This window comes from Phocoena phocoena, chromosome 11 (assembly GCF_963924675.1).
Source record: "Phocoena phocoena chromosome 11, mPhoPho1.1, whole genome shotgun sequence".
Classification (NCBI taxonomy): domain Eukaryota; kingdom Metazoa; phylum Chordata; class Mammalia; order Artiodactyla; family Phocoenidae; genus Phocoena; species Phocoena phocoena.
The window spans coordinates 3,456,550-3,479,799 of NC_089229.1; the positions used below are offsets into that span (position 1 = coordinate 3,456,550).

General features: G+C 57.8%; 1 protein-coding gene across 1 annotated transcript in view; it reads left to right on the forward strand.

The window, feature by feature from the left end:
* CELSR1 (cadherin EGF LAG seven-pass G-type receptor 1) overlaps positions 1-23,250 on the forward strand; it is a 147,200-nt gene that overhangs the window by 104,883 nt on the left and 19,067 nt on the right. Inside the window, exons 9-21 of the mRNA XM_065887276.1 lie at positions 459-625; positions 5,028-5,213; positions 6,580-6,693; positions 7,563-7,737; positions 8,322-8,463; positions 10,693-10,813; positions 12,499-12,682; positions 13,266-13,367; positions 14,027-14,121; positions 14,562-14,771; positions 16,000-16,183; positions 17,706-17,849; positions 22,364-22,568. Coding sequence (XP_065743348.1) covers positions 459-625; positions 5,028-5,213; positions 6,580-6,693; positions 7,563-7,737; positions 8,322-8,463; positions 10,693-10,813; positions 12,499-12,682; positions 13,266-13,367; positions 14,027-14,121; positions 14,562-14,771; positions 16,000-16,183; positions 17,706-17,849; positions 22,364-22,568 — 2,029 coding nt within the window. The remainder of the gene's footprint in view (positions 1-458; positions 626-5,027; positions 5,214-6,579; positions 6,694-7,562; positions 7,738-8,321; positions 8,464-10,692; positions 10,814-12,498; positions 12,683-13,265; positions 13,368-14,026; positions 14,122-14,561; positions 14,772-15,999; positions 16,184-17,705; positions 17,850-22,363; positions 22,569-23,250) is intronic.

The window sequence follows — 23,250 nt, forward strand, 5'->3', positions numbered from 1 at the left end:
TGTGCGCAGGGTTCACTGCAGGCTCACGCGGTCCCACCAGGGGACCACCCTCCGTACGACCCCTGGGCTCCCAACCTGGCAGGTGTGGGGTGGGACAGATAGGCCAGGCACACAGGGCCCCTCCACTGGGCCCGGGGGTCCTGGGCTGTCCCACTCTGCCTGAGAGCCCCTTACTGTACACTGGCCGAGGTTGAGAACCCCCAGGCCTCAGCCTGACTGCTCAGGAAGGTGGTCGGCGTCCCTAGTGGGGGGGTGGGCTTTTGCAGAGCCCACGGCTCCCGGACTCAGAGGGCTAGTGCTGTACAAACGGAAGCCTGAGACCGGCCTTTGAGTTAGAATGAGAAAGGCCCAGGGTTTCTTCCCTCCCCCTCCTTGGGGGCCTGTCCCGTCCCCTACAGCTAAAAAAGATTCTCAGAGGCCCATCTGATTTGGGGAGGTCCCCATGTCTGTGTCCACAGTCATGCCCCACCCCCAGCGCTTCAGCGGGGAAAGCGTCGTGTCCTGGAGCGACCTGGACATCACCATCTCCGTGCCCTGGTACCTGGGGCTCATGTTCCGAACCAGGAAGGAGGATGGCGTGCTGATGGAGGCCACGGCGGGCGTGTCTTCCAGGCTCCATCTCCAGGTGAGTGAGGTCCATGTCCCACTCCCGGCACTCGCAGGGCAGGTGTGCACCGGAGTGATGCAGCCAGAGGCTCACGTAGCTCCGCCCCGAAGCCTAGCCTTCCCGACGCATGCGCGGGGAGCCTGGTGTCTTCTGTCTCCCCACACCCGCTGCTGGTCCACCGTGTGAAGGACGGGGAGGTGACCACCTCAATGCCTGGCAACAGAGATGTGGGGACGGGGCTCCAGGGAGGCCTGACTAACCCTGCCTAGGGGGGGCTGGGGGCTCAGAGCCCAGGCGGGGACCCCCATCTCTTCTCAAACCTGTCTCTCACCCCTCACCTGCCCCCTCACCCCTCACCTGCCCCTCACCTCTCACCTGTCCCCTCACCCCTCACCTTCCCCTCACCCCTCACCTGCCCCCCACCCCTCACCTGTCCCCTCACCCCTCACCTGCCCCCCACCCCTCACCTGTCCCCTCACCCCTCACCTGCCCCCTCACCCCTCACCTGTCCCCTCACCCCTCACCTGTCCCTCACCTGCCCCTCACCTGCCCCTCACCCCTCACCTGCCTCCTCACCCCTCACCTGTCCCCTCACCCCTCACCTGTCCCCTCACCCCTCACCTTCCCCTCACCCCTCACCTGCCCCTCACCCTCACCTGTCCCCTCACCCCTCACCTGCCCCCTCACCCCTCACCTGCCCCTCACCTGTCCCTCACCTGCCCCTCACCCCTCACCTGCCCCCTCACCCCTCACCTGTCCCCTCACCCCTCACCTGCCCCCTCACCCCTCACCTGTCCCGTTCACCCCTCACCTGTCCCTCACCTGTCCCTCACCTGCCCCTCACCCCTCACCTGCCCCCTCACCCCTCACCTGCCCCCTCACCCCTCACCTGTCCCTCACCTGTCCCTCACCTGCCCCTCACCCCTCACCTGCCCCCTCACCCCTCACCTGTCCCCTCACCCCTCACCTGTCCCTCACCTGCCCCTCACCCCTCACCTGTCCCCTCACCCCTCACCTGCCCCCTCACCCCTCACCTGTCCCCTCACCCCTCACCTGCCCCTCACCTGTCCCTCACCTGCCCCTCACCCCTCACCTGCCCCTCACCCCTCACCTGCCCCCTCACCCCTCACCTGTCCCCTCACCCCTCACCTGCCCCCTCACCCCTCACCTGCCCCTCACCCCTCACCTGCCCCCTCACCCCTCACCTGCCCCCTCACCCCTCACCTGTCCCTCACCTCTCACCTGCCCCCTCACCTGTCCCCTCCCCCGCATCACTGCTCAGGTGTGTCTCCAGCGCAGCCCGTTTGGGTTGCAGTGAAGGTGCAGTGTGTGCCTCTGGGATAATTACAGCCGTCATCGTTTATTCCTTATTAACCAGTAATTTTATCAGTTTATCAGGCGGTCCCAGAAGCCAGCTCTGGGCCAGAACTTGGCAGGCACCGTTCCGCCCGGGGATGGTACTTTCCTCTGTGCTGGTTTCCCTGCTGGAACAGATTAAATTGGCCGGTTCAGGTGATGAATGGGAGCTCGCAGGTGGTCATTGGCAGTGGGGTCCGTGTCGGAAAAAAGTACGCTTTCAGTGGAACAGCACCCAAAGCCACAAACTCCCATAGTGTTTGAGGAATTACGTTATGGGCAGCTAATCCAAAAATGAAGGGCTTTTGCCAGGAACTGTGGCCAGCTCCTCCCTGTGGAAGGCTGGGTGGCAAGAGTGGTGGCCTCGGGGGGATCCACCAGACCCCAGTGGCCACCCAGCAGGCCGCCTCAGGGCAGTTTCCAAAGGCTGGTCAGCTGGGGATTACAGGCGTATTCCGGGTTATTTTCACATGGCGTTTTTGGAATGCAGGCCTCTTGCAGGCCCCATGAGCTCTGGGTGCAGCAGTCTGGGTGTTCCGGCCTCCACAGCAGGCCAGACAAGGTACATAGTCATCCTACAGCCCAAACAGTTTGGGTAATTGCTCTTAGGCGCCCTAAATCCACCTTCATTGTCAAGTGGGCTAACCTGGCTGCTGTTAAACACCTCTCCTAAATCCGGTGACAGAGCTAAGGCGGTAAGTAGTTAACGGCCACTGTCCTGGGATCGTTCTGCAGACATTGCTTTGGTTTGTAGACGTCCGTCATTTCATTGTTGATCTGCTGGCTTCGGGGTTTTGTTAGCAAGGACGGCGAAAGAGAATGGCCAGGGAAATTAATGAGTTGACTCAGACTTCTGTGGAATGAAAGGAAACAAAATGTAAAAAGGTGAAAATTTATCCTCTTCAGTTGACTCTCAGTTGAGGCGAAAAATCAAAGTACATTATTAGTTGCATTGTCTTTATCATCAGCTAAATACATTTTCTATTTTCCATCACGATTTCTTCTTTGACCCATCGGGTATTCACAAGTACACCTCTCAGCAAACAGGTGGCATTTTCTAGTAAATCATTTGATGCTTCTAGCATAATTGCAGGTCAGAGAACATACGTGGTATGATTTCAGACCTTTGAGATGTGTTGAGACTTGCTTTAGAGCCCAGATTTAGTCATTTTTGTGAATATTCTACCTGTACTTGAAAAGAATGTGTGCACTGCAGTTGTCTCCTGTGGCGTTCTCTATATGTCAAGTAGGTGACGTTTGTTCATGTAGCATTCCAATTTTCTATATCTTTATTGATTTTTTGGGTCTGTTTGCTCAGTTACTGAGAGAGGTGAGTTAAAAATCTCCAACCATGGGCTTCCCTGGTGGCGCAGTGGTTGAGTCCGCCCGCCGATGCAGGGGACGCGGGTTCGTGCCCCGGTCCGGGAAGATCCCACATGCCGCGGAGCGGCTGGGCCCGTGAGCCATGGCCGCTGAGCCTGCGCGTCCGGAGCCTGTGCTCCGCAACGGGAGAGGCCACAACGGTGAGAGGAAACAAAAACAAAAACAAAAAATCTCCAACGTTGATTGTGGCTTATCTCTTACTCCTTTTAGAGTCAGTTTTTGCTTTGTGGAGATTTGGAGGCTACGTTATTAGGTACATACAAATTTAGAATTGTTTTATCTTTCTGGAATATTGGCTGTTATCATGATGAAAATCCTCTTTATCTCTCATAATTATTTTTGCCTTAAAGTCTACTTTGTCTCATATTAATGTAGCTAAACCAGCTTTCTTTTCGTTGGTGTCTACGTGATGCACCTTTTTCTGTCTTTCTCCTTTCAGCATTTCTGTTTCCTTATATTTCAGGCGTGTCTCTTTTAACCAGTGCACTAATAGTTGTTTTTTTTTAATCTGCTCTTTAAATTGAAGTTATCTTTAAACATGAGTATCTTAGATTAGTTACAACGCTGTTTTTTTATATTTCTCACATGTATTTTTTAATTGAAGTATAGTTGATTTACAATCTTACATGTATTTAAACTTGGTAGTTTGAGTCTAATTTCATGAAATGGAAAAATCAGAGCCAGAAATAAGAGTCTGCTGGTACCTGAATCTGTTTCCTTGAGAGCTCTGTGGTTCCCATTACTATTTTCAAGTCTGTCTGGTGATTCTCTCGTCTGGATTCCCATGGGTCTATTTCAAGCACACTGTCCTGTCTCCTCACGTACTTGGTTATTTTTGATTGAGTGCTGGGCGTCATGTTGAAAAACTAGAGAGAATTTGAAACTAAGATGGTGGCGTCACATCCCGCGTGTTTGCTTCTGGTCGTCAGCCCTCACCCTGGGCAGGCTCTGGATTCCAGTTTCTCTCCTCCCAGCCTCTTGGACCAAGAAAGCTTTGCACAGCTGTCAGCCTCAGGTGTGCCTCCCAGAACCCGCTGACAGCCACGTGGCAATGCACTAACCTTATTTCTGCAGATTCCCATTTTCTCCCTGGTCGTGCTTCTGTAACTTGCGGGGACTTGGGTCACTCTGATGCCTCAGACAGGTGTGCCTTATCATTTCGTCTCATTTTCCTAGGTGTTCTCAGGAGGAGGGTTGGTCCAAACTACCCAGTCCTTCACTGGGGAAAGGGAAACATGATCTCAGCATTGCCCCAGCTACATTTTCCTAAAACGTGAACATCTTAGGCCAGTTATAATGCTGATTTCTGTTTCTTCATTCATATATTTGAACATGGCGGCCTGAATCTTGTCTCATAAGATGAAACATTTACATCCAAAAATAAGAGCCCAGTAGTCACCTGAATCTGTGGTTGTTCCCCTTACTTAAGTCCAACGGGCTTTATCTTACTTGACCTCTGTCAGCGTTCGACACTTCTTACCATAGAAGAAGGCATGTAATTCTGAAGCGTGTTACATACAGGCAACGGCAGATTAAACTTTGCCTAATTTTTAAGTCCATCTTTGATCCAGTGGCCCGTGGTAAGTCTGTTTGCGTGGCTTTGTTACTTAAGTGATTGCAGCGTATTTTGTATTTTGTCCTCACCTCCTCAGTGACTAGTGTGGCTCCCCCCATCCTACAGATCCTGAACAACTACGTCCAGTTTGAGGTGTCCCACGGCCCCTCGGATGTGGCGTCCATGAGACTGTCCAGGTCACGCGTGACTGACGGGGCCTGGCACCACCTGTTGATAGAACTGAAGAGTGCCAAGGAGGGCAAAGACATCAAGTACCTGGCAGTCATGACCTTGGACTATGGTGTGGACCAGGTGAGTGGGCACCTGTACCCCCTTTGGAACAGACCCCTTCACTGGGAAACCACTAGCACATCCCAGTGTAGCTGTACCCCAGTACGTAATGTATCACATTATGTACATCACAGTGCTATAGTTTTTGTTGTTGTTGTCGTTTTTTATTTTTATTTATTTATTTATTTTTGGCTGTGCTGGGTCTTCATTGCTGCGTGCGGGCTTTCTCTAGTTGTGGCTCGCGGGCTCTAGGCAGGCGGGCTTCAGTAGTTGTGGCTTGCGGGCTTAGTTGCTCTGCAGCGTGTGGGATCTTCCTGGACCAGGGATCGAACCCGTGTCCCCTGCATTGGCAGGCGGATTCTTATACGCTGCGCCACCAGGGAAGCCCAGACCCCTTCAGTGGGCCTGTGGGTAAACAGAGCGACCCCTCCAGGTGTCAGGCCCTGCCAGAGCCCTTGTGGGTTTGAGGAAGTGCTTTCTGGGCTTGCCTGAATTCGGGTCTCATGTTCCTCCTACGCTGAGGACACTGGAAGCTGCACCTCATCCCCTTTCCAGATGGTCACCTCCCGGCGTCAGGCCCTGGGCGTGGTCCCTCTGTGCGTCCCATCACGATGCCATTGGCACCGTCAGCAGAGGTTTCTCTTAGCAAAGCTGGCTTGCGCCACAGCTGCAGGCTCTTGCTGTGCCTCGGGGTACAGAGATGGATATGGGTGGGGGGGCAGTGAGATCCAGGTTCCAGAGGGGGCCGTGGGACACCAGAGAGGTTTGCGCATCCCAGATGGGCAGGTGGCATTCCAGGCAGGGCGACTCAGAGGACACTTGCTGAGCCCCGCTGGATTCCCAAGGTTTGCAGCCAGGTAACAGGAGGCATCTTTACGGGACCCTCACGCGCTTCAGGGGCTACTCGTGATTCCTCAGTGCTTTTGGAGTCCAGGCTCACCTTACACCTGGCTCTGGGAGTAAACTGCCGTGTTCTACGTGTGCACCTTCCTGAGCCTAAGGATCCAGCTGAGACTCTTCTAGGTTCCCGCCCCTGTGGACGTGTTTTCCACTCACTGCCACTTTCTAGTTTGTCAAGCTTTTTCACGCAGTGGCTTGTTGGTGGTGCCCACGACACAGATGGAAGGGTTGCCCTCATCCCCCCAGATGCCCGTCTTGGCTGGGCTGGGACATGGACACATGTCCTCTGACGGCTTCCTGCACCCTGCCCGTCACACACAAACAGCCGTGTTCTCCACGGAGGAGGCTGAGCCGGGCCCTCTGTTTGGAGGCACAGACGTCCTCAGGCTGTGAGGGGCTTGCCGGTGCGACTGCATTTTAGCCTTTGAGCAAATTCTTTCCAGCCAGACGTTTCCAGATGGTGCATGCAGCCCCTCTCTTTGCACAGGACACGGTGCAGATCGGGAACCAGCTTCCTGGGTTGAGGATGAGAAGCCTTATCGTGGGTGGCGTGTCTGAAGACAAGGTCTCCGTGCGCCGCGGTTTCCGGGGCTGCATGCAGGTACCCTCCCCGAGCCCGGCCCTGGCCCGCCACGTCCTGCTCAGGGGTGGCCAGCGCCGCAGTTGGTGTCCTTGGTCATCCTGTTAGTTTTCAGTAAACGAATGACTTCTCTAATCGCCAGCCCAGCTTCAGCAAACCCAGTTTCCCGCTTAGAGCCCCCTCCTCTCCCAGGCTTCCCCTCGAGTTCCCCTCACAGCCACGCCACGGTCGGACCCCTGCAGGTCTGTCTTCATGTCACTTCCAGAACCTGCCCCTCGCTGCCTGCACCAGCCCCACCCCCCGTGCTCACCTGGATGGGTCCCACGCTCGTCCCCTAGACCAGGTGTTCTAGCAGCAGCCGGAGTGAGCTGTTTATAAAGTAGTTGAGCTCATGTCTCCCTGCTTCTGCCTGCGCCCCCAAACCCCAGCCCCGCTGCAGGGAAATCAATCCTTAGTTCCTTCCCCTGCGCCCCCGCCCCGCCCCCGGGCGATCTGGCCCCGAGGTGCCTCGCACGGGTGGCCCCCCACCTCAGCACGTGCCCCCTCCTCCCGGGAGCTCCCTGCTCACTTTCATCAGGGGCCGTGCTCGCCCATCATCCTCATTATTTTTTCTCCGTGACCCTCACCATGGAATTATCGGAATATGGAATCATTCCGTCTTCACTCCGGGTGGCCTGTCCCCCTGCCTGGGATCCACACCTCGGGGGAGCAGAAGTGCCCCTCATCCCTGCCATCCCCCCACCAGTCCCAGCCCTTTCGATAAATGAGGCATAGCTTTTAAAACAAGGGACCCAAGAGAATTTGGGGTTCTCTTAACCCCTGGTTACCTTCTGGGGTTCCTCCAGCCCCAAGGCCCCAGCACCAACTCTGGCTGCCCTTCTTTAACGCAGGGTGTGAGAATGGGGGAGACGGCCACCAATATCGCCACGCTGAACATGAAGGACGCCCTCAAGGTCAGGGTGAAGGATGGCTGTGACGTGGAGGACCCCTGCTCCTCTAGCCCCTGCCCGCAGCATAGCCACTGCCACGACACCTGGGACGGCTACTCCTGCATCTGCGACAGAGGTGGGCGCCCACAGCCCCCCTTTCCTGGTGCCCGTCGGTGGAGGGCGACGCCTTTGGTGTTTAAAACACATTGTGGAAAGCCGAGTTGGGCGGCGGCTCCCCCATCACCTCTCTGGGGGTCTGGGGCGCCCTGAGCTTTGTTTCGTAACTAAGGAGTGGCCCTGTGTCCTGTGTCTTCTTCACGTGGGGGACAGGGGACACTCTTGGTTGGATCCTCGGGGCATATACTGAGACGAGGGAGAGTCTGTGAAAGGCGCACATTTAAAAACTAATATGTTCAGGGGTTGTCTCTGAATCTTGAGGTGATGTGGCTGAGGACAGCTGGTACCCACCCGCTGTGAGCCCTCCCGGGGGGCCTGGGAGGCAGGCCGTCATCTCTGCGTTTCCAGGTCTGACCCCCCAAGTGTTCGTGCTTCCTGTGACTCTGAGAGGCTTTGCCACTTTCCTCTGCAGAGTGGCATGGCAAGTCGGGGCCTGGGGAAGCCGCAGATTGCTAGCACATCCTAACACAGAGGGTGTCGCTCCGGAAAGCGGACTCGCAAAGCCAGATCCTGGGGTGGGCTAACGCTGGCCTGTCCCCGCAGGGTACTTTGGAAGGAAGTGTGTGGACGCGTGTCACGTGAACCCCTGCAAGCACGTGGCAGCCTGCGTGCACAGCCCCGACTCCCCGCGGGGCTACGTGTGTGAGTGTGGGTCCGGCCACTACGGGCAGTACTGCGAGAACAGGTGAGAGTACGCCCTCGCTTTCAGGGTCCACGTGGCTACTTCTCCTGACCTGTTGTCTCCTCTTTGCTATTTAGCCCCCAAATGCGTGTGGTTCAGGGTAACAAGGACGCGTCCTTTCAGTTCGGCACGAAATGAACGAAAATCCAGTTGGGCATCTCACACTAACCCCACTGAGCATGTTTCCAGCCCAGAAACGCACGGCACAACTCATTTATCAAGAGCCCAGCTGTGCACAGAGCAGGCAGTCGCCGAGATACGGGAAGATGAGTGTAATTACAGAAAACACTTTATCTTTCAAGTCGGGAGAGGCAGTCATCTCTGCTGTGCGCGTAGAGTCCTGGTGTAATTCACCGGGGGCATCTTGGTCTCCAGGCCCCCGCAGTCCAGGTGTGTAGTCATCACAGGACGAGCACTTTCTCCCAGATGGGAGTCTTCACACACCGAGACTCCAGCCCCTTTGGGACGTGCTGCGGTGAAGGCTGCCGGTCCTCGGCCAGTGCCGGGCCGTCCTGGCGCAGAAGCCGCGCGGTGCCAGCCTGCTCCACCTGGCCGGAACACCTCGCCCTGCTTTTTGTCCACTGGGGACCGGAGTGTGTGCTGTAACCCCACCCGTGATCCGGATGCAGCACCGCCCTCGGCACCGCACAGCCCGTTGGATGATGGCGGGTTGGGAGTCAGCGGGGCTGAAGGAGGGGGCGTTCCAGCGGGGACACCAAGGGGGCAGGGCCGGAGAGCAGTGATGGGATGAGACCGGTCTAAGGAGCTCAGCAGGTGGGTCCCGGGCAGAGCCGGCGCGTGCTGTCCCAGCATGTTCTGTGCCAGGGAGACGCACAGGCCTGGGTAGAGGGCCTGCCTGCAAACCGGGAACAGAGCTGGGCTTTGTAGAGGCCGCAGGGGCTCTGCAGAAAAGGGGCAGGATCAGGTCTGGGTGTCAGAGCGCCCCCAGCTCACAGGTGGAGTGTGGTGGAAGCAGACGGAAGGCAGAGGCAAAGGGACCAGCTGGGAGGCCGTGCGGCGTCCCCAAGGGCTGGCGATGCCCGCAAGGCAGGGCTGAGGAGACAGCAGGAAGGGGTGCGACACCAAGCCTCTGGGATCCCCACACTGTTGATGTAGATCCATCAACACCAGCCTGGAGCCCCAGCCCATCCTGGTCGTTGTTATGCCCCTAGTGTGTACACAGTCAGTACTTAATAATTGCTGGTTCCCAGCCCATCCTGGTCGTTGTTATGCCCCTAGTGTGTACACAGTCAGTACTTAATAATTGCTGGTTAGGTGAACAAGTGCGTAGGAGAGGTTGATGGCTGGCGGGTGGGCGGATGGAATGCCGTTAGCCAGGATAGTAAACACAGGACAGCGTTTCATTTTGCGGAGCCTGAAGGACACTTGGGGGGCATCCCCAGGCAGACGGGTCAGCAGCGGACACTCAAGTGAGCGCTCAGGTGGGGAGTGGGCGTAGGGTGACAGCGACAGGCAGCAGCCACCACCGGGCGGGGCAGGGAGGAGCCTGGCCTCGGCACCGTGGAGGTCGCCTGTCTCAGGGTCTGCCCGGGCAGCTCAAGAGGGCGGGACTGGGCAGGTCTCACGGTTCTGAGCCCACCGTGTCCAGCCCAGGGCTGCTCTGGGCTGACTGAAGCAGGCTCCACATCCCAGGAAAGGCTGCTCCCAGCATCCATGGGGATGTGGTCAGCATTTGACCCAGGGGACCCGGGAAGCATCGATGCTGCCAATCCCACCGGTCTTGGGCTGCCAGATGCCTGGGACCTGGGAGAAGGTTGCCCAGGGCAGCTGGGCTCGGTCTGCGCTGGGTGGGGCTGGGTGAAGAGCCAGCCTGACGGTGGGTTAGTTGTCCCTGAGCGCCCTCCCTCGTGGGCCAGCGTCACGGTGTAGGGGTACTGAGCAGAGAGAACTTACTGACACGGTGCTCATAGGAAGCTGGGTTGGGGCACTCACCTGCATCTTGCAGGTGGAAGAAAAAAGTGAGCAAACAAATTATTTTAAAATAACAGTATTGTAGGTAGAACCCTTCCAGATGCGGGGCCCCGGAAGGCTGGGCATAGGTCATAAAATGCTAAGTCCTGCAGGTGGGGGCCAGCAAGGGGGCAACGGACCACTCAGGGGGGCGGGAGGTGCCCAGAACTAGTCCAGCCAAGAACCAGGCCTCCATCATCCCTCTCGTTCCAAAAAGGGCAGTTCTGTACACCTTCCGTCTGCCATCTGATTTCCCAACAGGATCGACCTTCCGTGCCCCAGAGGCTGGTGGGGGAACCCTGTGTGCGGGCCTTGCCACTGTGCTGTCAGCAAAGGCTTCGACCCCGACTGCAACAAGACCAACGGGCAGTGCCAGTGCAAGGTGAGGCCCGGCCGCGGGTGGACAGCAGGGACCCAGGGAGACGGCGGGGCGTGCACACCCACACACCCGCCCACACGTCTACCTGGACACGAACACACACACCCTTGGGTACTCACAGGGTTCACCGTGGGTGAGCACAGCTTACAGGTTCTCACCTGTAAGCTGCCTCAGCCCCACACACGGTCACGGGAAACCAAGCAATTTCTGTGAGTTTGACTCATCTTCGTCACCAAACATGGTTCTCCTGATCGGTCATTTTCCTGGTCTTTTATCAAACCACTCAGTGATCACCAACATTTTAAAAAATATTTAATTAATTAATTTGCCTGCTCCGGGTCTTAGTTGCGGCACGTGGGATCGTTGCCGCGTGTGGGATCTTTAGTTGCGGCATACGAGCTCTTACTTGCAGCATGTGGGACCTAGTTCCCTGCAGGGATCAAACCCGGGCCCCCTGCTTTGGGAGTGTGGAGTCTTAGGCCCTGGACCACCAGGGAAGTCCCCAGTGACGACCAACATTTAAAATATGAGAAGCTTTGCCCACTCCCTCGCCTCGGGTGCCTGTCATCCTCGTGCACAGCTGCAGTGTTCTCAGCCCAAAGCACAGGGAACCCCGACCCTCTGGGCCTCCCAGAAAACTCCACGTACCTTCAGAATGTTGTGTCGACAACTGCCGTGAGCTGCCGGTAACTTGAATCCCAAAGGAGAATTCTGTGCGTAACAGTAGCCGCTCGGAGGGACGCGCTGTCCCGCGGCCAGGCTTGCTGACCCAAGAGGGGAACCTGCCGTCACGGTGCCCTCTGATGCTCCCTGGCGCCCTGTCTGACATGCGTCGTGTCCCGCGTGTCCACCGTGCCTCCGATGTCGCCTGAAAAATCATAAGGGCCCTGGCAGATCAGGACCACACAAACCACATGGTGTGAGATGGCGGTCATGGCACTGGTGGGGGGCAGGGCAGGAGGAGAGTGAGGAGGGTACCTGGGGGAAACATGCCTAGGGTTTTTTTTTTCATCAAAAATTGTAGAAAATGGAGACAGGACTGTATAAACAGTGACAGTGATACCATGTGCCCTCCCAGAGTGACTGCTCACATGCATTGCCTCCTCAGGCACTGGAAGACACACAGTTGGAGCCCCCTGTGGGACAGTTCCGTGTATCTGCCTGACACAGAAGCCTCTGTCACTGGCCACAAGTCTGCTCAGTTTTCAGCCGGGGACCCTTGGACCTTGGGAAGCCAAGTGTCCTGGCAGGGGCAGTGTGGCCAGTGAATGGCCAAGCTGGGCGTAAATCCAGGACTTCCCAGAACTGAAGCCCACACTCTTGACCATCAGCTTGACGGGCCCGGTGACAGATGTTCGGGTGGCTTCTAATTTCTCACAATTAAAAAAAAAAAAAACACCTCCATCAGCCATCCTGGTACCCTTGTGCGTAGATCTCCATTTGAATCTCTGATCCTTTTAAGGACAGACGGTGGCTCACGGTGTTTGCTGAGATGTGAGAGAGGGTGTGTTTTTCTGGAGGACACACCTGCCCCGTCCGCCCTGGGGGCCTCAGACGCCGCTGGCCTGGAGGCCGTGGGTGGAGGACAGCCGGGAGGCCAGGGAACCCTGACGTTGCTCAGGAAACGCCCTCCAGGTGTAGGTTGTCTGTGGTGTCTGACGTCCAGCCTCTGCTTCTGGCTCTTGCAGGAGAATTACTACAGGCCCCCGGCACAGGACACCTGCCTGCCGTGTGACTGCTTCCCGCATGGCTCCCACAGCCGCGCGTGCGACATGGACACTGGCCAGTGCAGCTGCAAGCCCGGCGTCATTGGCCGCCAGTGCAACCGCTGCGACAACCCTTTCGCCGAGGTCACGGTCCTCGGCTGCGAAGGTCCGCGTTGCCCTTGACCCTCTCAGGCTGTACGGCAGGGACAGGCCACTGTGTGTGTGCGTGTGTGTGCACGTGTGTGCCTGCATGTGTCTCTGTGTATGCATGTGTCCGTGTGGGGTGTGTGTGTGTGTGCCTGCGTGTGTACGTGCATGCGTGTGTCTACGTGTGCATATCTGCATGCATGTGTGCGTGCGTGTGTATGCGTGTGTGCACATGTGTGGTGCGTGCGTGTGTGAGCATGTATGTGCGTGTCTGTGTGCATGCATATGTGTGGGGGGGTGTGTGCATGTGTCTGCGTGCGTGTGTGCATGTGTGTGCACCCCACACTCCTGGGGCGTGGTGGGGGCGCCCGACAGCCTCCTGGTCCAGCTGTGTCTGCTTGGCCTTCTGTCCACTGGCCCGTTAGGAGGCGTGGGTCGGAGCCTGCGTCCCCCCTCCCCCTGTTCTAACACCGATGGGGGGTGCGAGGGGTCCGGTTCTTGGCGGGGGCGGGGCCTCCGTCCAGGAGGAGCCTGTGGAGCACGCTGCACGTCTGTGTGCACGGATGTGCCAGGCTGAGCGCCTTCTCTCCTCTGTACCCCAGTGATCTACAACGGCTGTCCCAGAGCATTTGAGGCTGGCATCTGGTGGCCGCAGACCAAGTTCGGGCAGCCGGCCGCAGTGCCGTGCCCTAAAGGGTCTGTGGGTAAGTACCGCGGGGTGTGGCCTGTGGCTTCCGTTCCAGGCGGGACATTAGACGGAGGCCTGCGGCTTGCGGGAGAGCCGGCTGAGGCATCGGAACTCACCGGATGTTCCGTGTTGAAATAGTTCCTTTAGCCAAAGTGATCGGGGGGGATAAGATAACTTTTTCCTCGGTCGTAAAGGATAAAACCTGTAAAGAGCACAATGAAAATACAAAGAGTCTAGTGGCTGGGATGGGGACGGTGGTGGGGAGGCTCGGACAAGCTGCCTCACCGTTCACAGCATTGGCATCTCATCGTAAAACGGGGATGGTAGCTGTGTCTGGCTACAGGGGGCCGGGGGAGGTCTGGTGAGTCAGTGCAGAGAAAGCAGCAGCCCGGAGTGGGATCCGGGTGGGCTTGCAGCGCATGTGGACACGATGGGTGCTCGATGGACCACTCAGCCGATTTCTCTTTTCACGGACTCGCTCAGGTGTCCACCCATAGCAGCTCAGGCCAACGGTAAGGCCTGGTTGTGAATGTCAGGCAGCTGTCAACGTGTTCCCAGGTCTGAGGGAAGAGCAGTGTTGGCTTCGTGGCTATGGCACCTGCTGGCCACGGGCCAGCCGAGGGGTTCATTCACAGTTCAGCTTTCAGGCTTGGCGGGTCCTTCTCTGTTCCCTAGGAAACGCGGTCCGGCACTGCAGTGGGGAGAAGGGCTGGCTGCCCCCGGAGCTCTTTAACTGTACCACCGTCTCCTTCGTGGACCTCAAAGCCATGGTAGGGCTGCACCCTGGGGACGTGCAGGAAGAGGGTGGGTTTCCAGGCCGCCGGGTCATGCTGGTCCCAGGCTGGGCGGGGCCCGGGGACAGCACATCTGTTTGGGGCACCGCGGCAGCCATCTCCTCTTCCCTTTCCAGATCCCACCCTGCGTCTGGTTCTGCAGACTCAGAGTCCCCACGTCCGAGTCCCCCGCCTTGCCATCCGCCCATGACTCACGGTGTCATACTCTCTCCCTTCTTCCACCTGGTGTCTTTTTCCAAGTGGTTTTTAGCCTGACAGACCCTCCTTTTTTGTGCCACGGCCATCAGCCCAAGTTCATTTTGGGGCTTGGGGATTTTTAAAGTTCCTTTCTGACAAGGGTATTTCCACTGGAAAGTAGTGGATTCTGAGTCAGGGGAAGGGCCCAGGGCCGACCTGGTGCTTGCTCCCCGACCCAGAACGAGAAGCTGAGCCGGAACGAGACGCGGATGGACGGCGACCGGTCCCTGTGGCTGGCCCGGGCGCTACGGAACGCCACGCGGCACACGGACGCGCTCCTTGGCAACGACGTGCGGACGGCCTACCAGCTGCTGGCCCGCATCCTGCTGCATGAGAGCAGCCAGCAGGGCTTCGAGCTGGCGGCCACGCAGGACGCCGACTTCCACGAGGTAGGAAGGCGGCGGGCAGAGAGCCCCGCACGTCCAGGGGTGAGCTGGACTGGGGGCCCTGGCTCGGTCGTGGAAGGTCATTTGGCCCGGTGTCCTCAGGGCAAGACTGCCCTTTTCAGACGTGAGCCCAGGCCAGTTCAGTGACCAGCAAAAGGGTTTCCAAGTGTCAGGAGCGTCTTGGCAAAGGGACAGGCCTGATGGTGACGACAGCGGTGCCGCTGTCAGCTGACTACTGCATGCGCGTCGGTGTCCTGGGGGCTACAGGGATCGGCCCACTTATTCCCACACACATCCTGTATGAAGCTCAGCTGTCGCCCTGCTTTACAATTAAGGAAGCTGAGGCACAGGGAACCAAGGGCACACAACCCATAAGAGTGGCGGTGCCAGAACACCCCCTCTCCAAACCCTGAGGTCCTGCTCTCACACGGCTTCACGCCTCCTGCTGTAGAGATAGTCCTGTTTTGTCTTTAAGTGATCAGCCCCTGAGGCGTGTCTTTAGCATAACTGGCGAGAGGCTCATTCATCCAGTTTATAAGGTGCTCTTGCCGGGGGTGCGGGTGAGGCGTGGCATTGCCTTGTGCTTCCCCTTCACCCCTCTCTAAGGCCTCCCCGTCCACACAGAGCCCCCGGGGACCTCCCCTGTCCGTGCGGAGCCCTCAGGGCCTTGGCAGTGTTCCCGCACCTGTATTTCAGTCCAGGTCTGAGAGTCTAGGCCCAGGGATTTGTTCCCACTTCCGGTTCTTTGCAAACAGAAGCTTTCTGTCCTGGTTTCCACCTGGGTTGTGGCCCCTGAATCCCCGTGACAGCCCGAGTGTCCTCCCCACGCTGCCCCCTGTTCATCTGAGGTGTTCAGGGCGGGAGCGTCACCGAACTGGAACCCCCAGCGCGTCCTCGGCTGCCTTGCTGTGGGCTCAGCGACGGGGCGGCCGTTCCCAGGCCAGGCTCTCCTGGTGGGACTGGGGGTTCCGATGTAACAGGGGGCGTCTCCGCACGCCTGCTCCCCTTTGTGTCTCGGGGTGCACACGGTGAAACCCCCTGCAAGGTTTCCCCCGACACGTGTCTCCTGCCTTGGAGCTGAGACCACAGCCTCTCGCGGTTTCTGATCCTGGCCCGGCCTGGTCCTGTGACCTAAAGGCTCTCTGGAGCCTGGGCCCCAGCGTGTCAGCCAGGCCTCCGCCGGCCAGCCGCTCACATGAGCAGAGCGCCGTCTGTCTGTCTGTCTGACCAGGACATCGTCCAGGCGGGCAGCGCCCTCCTGGCCCCGGGCACCAGGGCCGCGTGGGAGCAGATCCAGCGGAGCGAGGGGGGCACCGCACAGCTGCTGAGGTGCTTCGAGGCCTATTTCAGCAACGTGGCCCGAAACCTGCGGAGGACCTATCTGCGGCCCTTCGTCATCGTCACCCCCAACATGAGTGAGGCTGTGGGCCCGGCGGGGGGGACGGTGGAACCCCGGGGCCCATCTCAGGTGCAGCCCCCCTCGGCCATCTCTGGGAGAAGGGTCGACGCTGGCAGGATCTTGGTGGTCCTCTTACCTTCAGAACTAGGTGTGGGGCTGCCCGGGGAAGTGGGCTGGAGGGTCTGGCGGCAGGTCCAGCCTCCAGGCTCACGCAGAGGCACAGACCCTGGGAGAGGGCCGGGGACAGGCAGCTGGCACCTGGCGGAGGGGGAACCCCCTCTCTGGGCTGGGAGCCGAGCCACCAGCAGAGCCAACGCTTGTGGACCGAGTCACCCTGAGGGCCCAGGACGTGCTGCTCGGGGGTCAGGGGTTGAACGTCGGCTTCCTTCCTGGGGAGGAAGCCCTGGTGGTGCAGGCCTACCCACCGAGACATAGCAGCAAAGTCCCTGGAGCGGGGGCCCGTCCTACAGGCAGGGGCTGCTGGTTTTCTCCTCCCGTGACTGTTTACTTAGCAACCCCATGGGGGCTCGGGCAGGACCCAGGGATTGCCCCTTCCCAGGGAATCGCCCCTTGAGTTAGCCGATTATCTGTCGCCAGGAGGGCCTGAGCCTTTAACCCAGGTGCGGCAGCATCCCTGGCGTGAACTCTCAGGCTCCCAGGGCGGGGCCCTCACTTCCTGACAGGAGATGTTCGGGCTGGTCTGCACCTCCCAGGCCCACCTGAGCCCGGGATGCCACCTGCCTTGCATTGGGGTGGAGGTGGGCTTGGGAGCCCGTCATCACTGGGGCAGGGCAGAAGGGTGAGCGCCCTGCATTCCGGCCTCTGTCCCGAGAGAGGGTCTGGCAGAGCTGGCCTGCAGACTCTCGGGGATGGACAGGACACGGGTGCCTGACAGGCACCTGGTGTAGCTGTTGCCCCCCAGCCCCTTCCAGAGACTTCAGGCAGGTCCCGGCCAAACCTCTGGGCTACCTCTGCCCGCACGCCCCTCCAGTGTCCTTCTCTGATGCCCCGTGGTTGGGACCATCGCCCCTGCACTGGGCCGAGAGCTTCCTTCTTGGTTCTCCCTGGGCTCGGGCCACAGGCCAGCCCTGTCCATCCTCCCAGTCCTTGGGGCCAGTGGCCCCTGCCTCCCGTGTTCCAGGGCTCCCACCCACCCTGGTCCTGAGCGCCTCAGGTGGGAGCACAGCCCTTGCCTGTGCAGTGAATTGAGGGCACCCTTTGGATCGGGAGTGTTGGAAAAACGGCTCAGCGGGAAGACCTGGGGGGTCGCCCTGGAGCCTGCAGGGCTGACTGCCAGCAGGGACACAGCTACAGGGAAAAGACACGCCCGTGGGGGGGGGCGGGGGGGCGCCTCCTGAGCTCCCCGAGACCCCCAGTAAGGCACCGGGCTGTGTGACTCATCAGGAAGTGGAGGTAGGTTCTGTTTAAAGGTGATCGGGGACAGCCGTCCTGGTCGGTTTGAAGACGGCACGGGTCCGGGCAGGCTCTCCGCGGGAGGGCTTGGGAGCCGCGTGTGATGGAGGCGCCTGTCCCCGCAGTTCTCGCCGTCGACGTCTTCGACAAACTGAACTTCACGGGAGCCTGGGTGCCACAGTTCAAGCACCTGCGGGGTGAGGTCCCCAGAGACCTGGAGTCCTCGGTCTTCTTCTCGGAGGACTTCTTCAAACCACCCGAGAGGAAAGGTAAAGCTGCTAAGACACGACGGCTGCCCTTGGGGGCGGCAGGTGGAGGAGGGCGGGCCTACGTGGTGCCGCAGGGGGAGTGGGTCCGCTGTCGTCGCAGCGCCACCTGCATGTGCACATCTGCCCTGCAGCCAGCAGCCTGTTTGCTGGCGCCAGACGGAAAGGCGATGGTGGGGTGTTTCTTACAAAAGTTTGGCTAATTTATAAGGTGATGAATGAGGGAACACCTAAATCGTGCGTGAGGTTGTCTTCCTTGTGCAGTGAAAAGCTGCCTCTCCGTGGATGTAAAATTTTTAGACTCCTCCCCGCCCCCCCCACCCCCCCGCAAAACCAAACCAGAGCCGTCTGTGTGCAGTTCCCCAGTCCTGGGTTAGAACTCTAATACCACACGGCTTAAACATGTTGAATTTTCTTAAAGTATTTTTCACAGATCCACTCAAGCTACTGAAAATGTCTGCCCCAAGGTAGGAGCTTGAAGACATAAAATTCTGTTACGGACAGTTAAAAATTTGAAGGGTTTTAGTAAATTCGTTTCGTCAGTTACATGGGTGTTATTCAGGCATCTTAAAAACTTTTAAAGAGGGTTTTACACTGATGTAGGATGAAGCCTGACAACTGACCCATCTTACAAATTGTATTTATTTGGGATTGATTTGGGTTTTCAACGTTCAGCGGTGTGATTTGTTCATAATTGTCCTCAGAATAGCGATACACAGTCATCACCCCTTTATCTGTGGTTTCCGAGTTTTCGGTTACCCAAGGTCAACCGTGGTCTGGAAAATTCCAGAAATAAACAGTTCATGTTTTAAATTGCATGCAGCTCTGAGTAGCTCCTTGCAAACTTACTCCATCCCACCTGGGGTGTGAGTCGTCCCTTTGTTCAGCGTACTGGTCACTTAGGTGATCAGATCGACTGTCAAAGTATCACAGGGCTCGTGTTCAGGTGACCCTTACCTACCTGATATTACGACCTCAGAGCAAAAATACTGATGTTGGCAAGTCAGCTGTGCCTAAGGGAAGCCACGAAGCGCTTCCTTTGAGTGAAAGGGCGAAAATTCTCGACTTAGTAAGGAAGGAAAGATCATCCGCTGGGGTTGCTGAGATCCACAGTAAGAACGAATCTTCTATCTGTGAAATTGTGAGGAAGGAAAAAGAAATATATGCTAGTTTGCCATTGTACCTAAAACTAAAAGTTACAGCCACAGTGCGTGATACGTGCTTAGTTAAGATGGGAAAGGCATTAAGTCTGTACAATAAGGTATTTTGAAAGAAAGAGAAAGAGACCACATTCACATAACTTTTAATACAGTGTGTAGTTGTAATTGTTCTATTATTGGTTATTGTTGTTTTCTTAATGTGCCTAATTTACAAATTTAGCCTTATCCTAGGTGTATGTGTAGGAAAAAATATAATATATAATAGTGTCTGTAATACCTGCAGTTTCAGGCATCTAGTGGGGGTCAGCCCTGGGGCTTGGCTCCGAGCCTCTGCCCACCTCTCACCCGCCCCCTCGGGCTTCGCCAGGCTTACGTCCTCCTTCCTCAGACACTGACCTCCTCCCCTTGGCCCAGATCTCTTCTTTGCCCTGACTCCCTCCTAGGCAGGCTCTCCAGCCCTTGGCCCAGGCAGCATGTGTGCGTGTTGCCTGTTCTACTGGGGTGAGGTACCCCCGGATGCTTTGCCCAAGGGGGGCCTCTGGTACCCACTTGCTGGCTGACTGGTTAGCTGGAGACACGATGGGCCAGTCGAGTCGTGGAAGAAACTGGAGCTTTAGACCCATCGATGTGTCTGGGGCCAGGAGCAGACACGGGGAAGGGGTGTGTGTGCTCTGGGGTCACGGTCATGACACGCTCCCGAGAGGCCACCCCGCTGCGGGGTGCTGTCTGGTGTCCCCGCCGCAGCCTCTCACTTGATGCCCCCGGGAGGTGACAGCCTGCTAGAGGAGGGGGCCTGGAGCCCGGCCCAGGGCGACTGAACGGAGGCAGTGGAGCCAGGCGGTGGGAGGCTGAGGGAGCACCGAGTCAGCGTCCTTATGGGGCCCCGCTTTGTGGGACTTCACGGGAGGCGGGGCGGGTAGACGCGCTTGCTGCTGAAGGTGATAACATCGGCGCGTCAAGTCCGAGCCCTCGACAGGGAGGCGTCTGTCTCAAGTCGGGGTGGGGGCCTGGGAGGGTCACCCAGCCTGGGGGAGCATCGGGCTCTCCACTCAGGAAGCCCACAGCCTGCACTGCCCTCGCCCAGAGGAAGAGCCGGAACAGCCCAGTTAGGTGACTGGCCAGACAGAGCAGGAGAGGGGGTGGTGACTCCACGCACCTTCCCAAAAGCTCTCAGCCAGACCCTGGAAAAGAGCAACCCTAGCAGCAGTTGGAGCCTCCTGCCTCCCTGCTGACCCCAAAGCCAGAGTGTCGACCAGCCTGGTCACTAACCAGCCTGAGTGAGGCTAGGCGGTGTTGCTAACCAGCCTGAATGTAGCTAATCAGGGTTGTTAACCAGTCTGAGTGTGGCTAGCTGGTATTGCTAACCAGGCTGAGTGTGGCTAACCAGTATTGTTAACCAGGTTGAGTGTGGCTAACCAGTATTGTTAACCAGTCTGAGTGTGGCTAGCTGGTATTGCTAACCAGGCTGAGTGTGGCTAACCAGTATTGTTAACCAGGTTGAGTGTGGCTAACCAGTATTGTTAACCAGTCTGAGTGTGGCTAGCTGGTGCTGTTAACCAGAGTGTGGCTAGCCGATATTGCTAACCAGGCTGAGTGTGGCTAACCAGTATTGTTAACCAGGCTGAGTGTGGCTAACCAGTATTGTTAACCAGTCTGAGTGTGGCTAGCTGGTGCTGTTAACCAGGCGGGGTGTGGCTAGCCGATATTGCTAACCAGGTTGAGTGTGGCTAACCAGTATTGTTAACCAGGTTTGAGTGTGGCTAACCAGTATTGTTAACCAGCCTGAATGTAGCTAGCCAGTGCTGTTAACCAGGCTGAGTGTGGCTAACCAGTATTGTTAACCAGTCTGAGTGTGGCTAGCCGGTGCTGTTAACCAGGCGGAGTGTGGCTAACCAGTATTGTTAACCAGTCTGAGTGTGGCTAGCCGGTGCTGTTAACCAGGCGGAGTGTGGCTAACCAGTATTGTTAACCAGTCTGAGTGTGGCTAGCCGGTGCTGTTAACCAGGCGGAGTGTGGCTAACCAGTATTGTTAACCAGTCTGAGTGTGGCTAGCCGGTGCTGTTAACCAGGCGGAGTGTGGCTAACCAGTATTGTTAACCAGTCTGAGTGTGGCTAGCCGGTGCTGTTAACCAGGCGGAGTGTGGCTAACCAGTATTGTTAACCAGTCTGAGTGTGGCTAGCTGGTGCTGTTAACCAGGCGGAGTGTGGCTAGCCGATATTGCTAACCAGGTTGAGTGTGGCTAACCAGCATTGTTAATCAGCCTGCGTGTGATTAGCTGGTGCTGCTAACCAGGCTGAATGTGGCTAACCAAGGTTGCTAACCAACCAGTATTGTTAACCAGCCTGAATGTAGCTAGCCAGTGCTAGCTACAACCAGGCTGAATGTGGCTAGCCAGTATTGTTCACGATCCTGAGTGTGGCTAGCTGGTGCTGTTAACCAGGCGGAGTGTGGCTAACCAGTATTGTTAACCAGCCTGAATGTAGCTAGCCGGTGCTGTTAACCAGGCTGAGTGTGACTGACCAGTATTGTTAACCAGGCTGAGTGTGGCTAACTGGTGCTGTTAACCAGCCACTGACCAGCACGGCCCTGAGCAGGGTCGGAAGGGCCTGAAAGGTGTGTGGCGTCCCTATCACGGGGGCAGAGGGGAGACCCTCCCCCACTGCACCTCTAGCCCCCACCCCCTGCTCTGCTCCTGTCCTCCCCTCCCCCAGACGTGTCGCCCCTCCCAGAACCCGACCCTCAGACCTCCACCGCCCGCCCCTCTGGAGCCTGTGCTCTGTGCAGTGCGTACTGGGCGGTGGATGTTTCCGGAGACAACTCCTGGACCAGGCACAGCTGGGGCACTTTGTGGACGTGGAAAACGTGAGTGACTGTGGCTGCTTTCTACAAAGTCAGTCTCCAGGTTCCCCACATAATTGGAATCTACATTATTTGACCAGCTTCTCTCACCGAGCATCGTGTCCTCAAAGTTCATCCACGTTGTAGCCTGTGCCAGAACCTCCTTCCTTTCGAAGCCTAAGGGACGTCTCCTTATACGGATGGGACCGCGTGTTGCTTATCCAACATCCGTTGATGGGCACTTGCGCGCTTACACCTGCTGGCTGTTGTGAATCGCGCTTGCTGTGAGCGTGGGTGTGCAAGCATCTGTCGAGTCCCTGCTTTCAGCTTGTTGGGGTGCACACCCAGAAGTGGAGTTGCAGGGTCCTGTGGTGGTTCTGTGTTTGATCTTCTGAGAAACCTCCTACTGTTTCCCATGGAACATCTATTGATTTCAGGAGGCACTGGCTCAAGTAGAAGGCGATTTGGTGGGAACACAGGCGTCCAGCCCCCTTCCTCACGCTGTGCTTACGTTGCAGAGGGCCCCACGGTGAGGCCGGCCGGTCGCAGGGCCGCCCCCCGGACGGCACGCCCGCAGCCCAGCGCCGAGATGGAGGCCCCATTCAAGAGGCGGAAGAGACACCCCGAGGAGCCTGGCCAGTTCGCCATCGCCCTGGTCATCATCTACCGGACCCTGGGGCAGCTCCTGCCCGAGCGCTATGACCCGGACCGCCGCAGCCTCAGGTGAGCCTGGCTCCAGGAGCTCGGGGAGCGGGGGCAGTTTCCAGAGGGTTCCGAGGCTTCCATAAGTCAGAATCTCAACCACCGGAACATCTGTACAAGCACACTACACGGTGACCCCGGCCCACGGCCAGAGGCCGCTGCCCTGTGATCTCCCCGGGCCAGAGGTTTGGGGTCTGCCTAGTGTTGCCGGCAGGAACGCCCCTCCCCAGCACACAGCCCAGGTTCAGCAGTGTAACTCCTGCTCGGGGCATCCGTCCCCGCACACCTGCCTGCCACCGGCTGTTGGCGGCGCCAGCACCTAGGGCAGCTCAGTAAATCCCGGCTGAAGCAGCCGATGCCACCGAAGGGCTTCGAGGCCTGAGCAGAGGCGGAGCACAGAGGCTTCGCTTTGCAACCTTAGAATCACTTCCAGCTCCTGCCTGGCTCTGTGGTCTCCATATGCATCCTTCCCAGTGGCTGGATGAGAGGCCTCTCTGAGCCGTCACCGCTGCACCAGCTTCCTTTCACTGGGCATTCCCAGCGTTCCAGGGATTTGCTGTTCTCCACGGTGGGGCCTTGACGTCTTCTCGCACATACCTTATCTTCATTTTCAATGTCCAAAGTCTGCCTTTGTCCCAGAGGTGACCCTGTGCTTGCCCGCTGGTGATTAAACCTTTACCCAGGCCTCACCACCCCTCCCTTA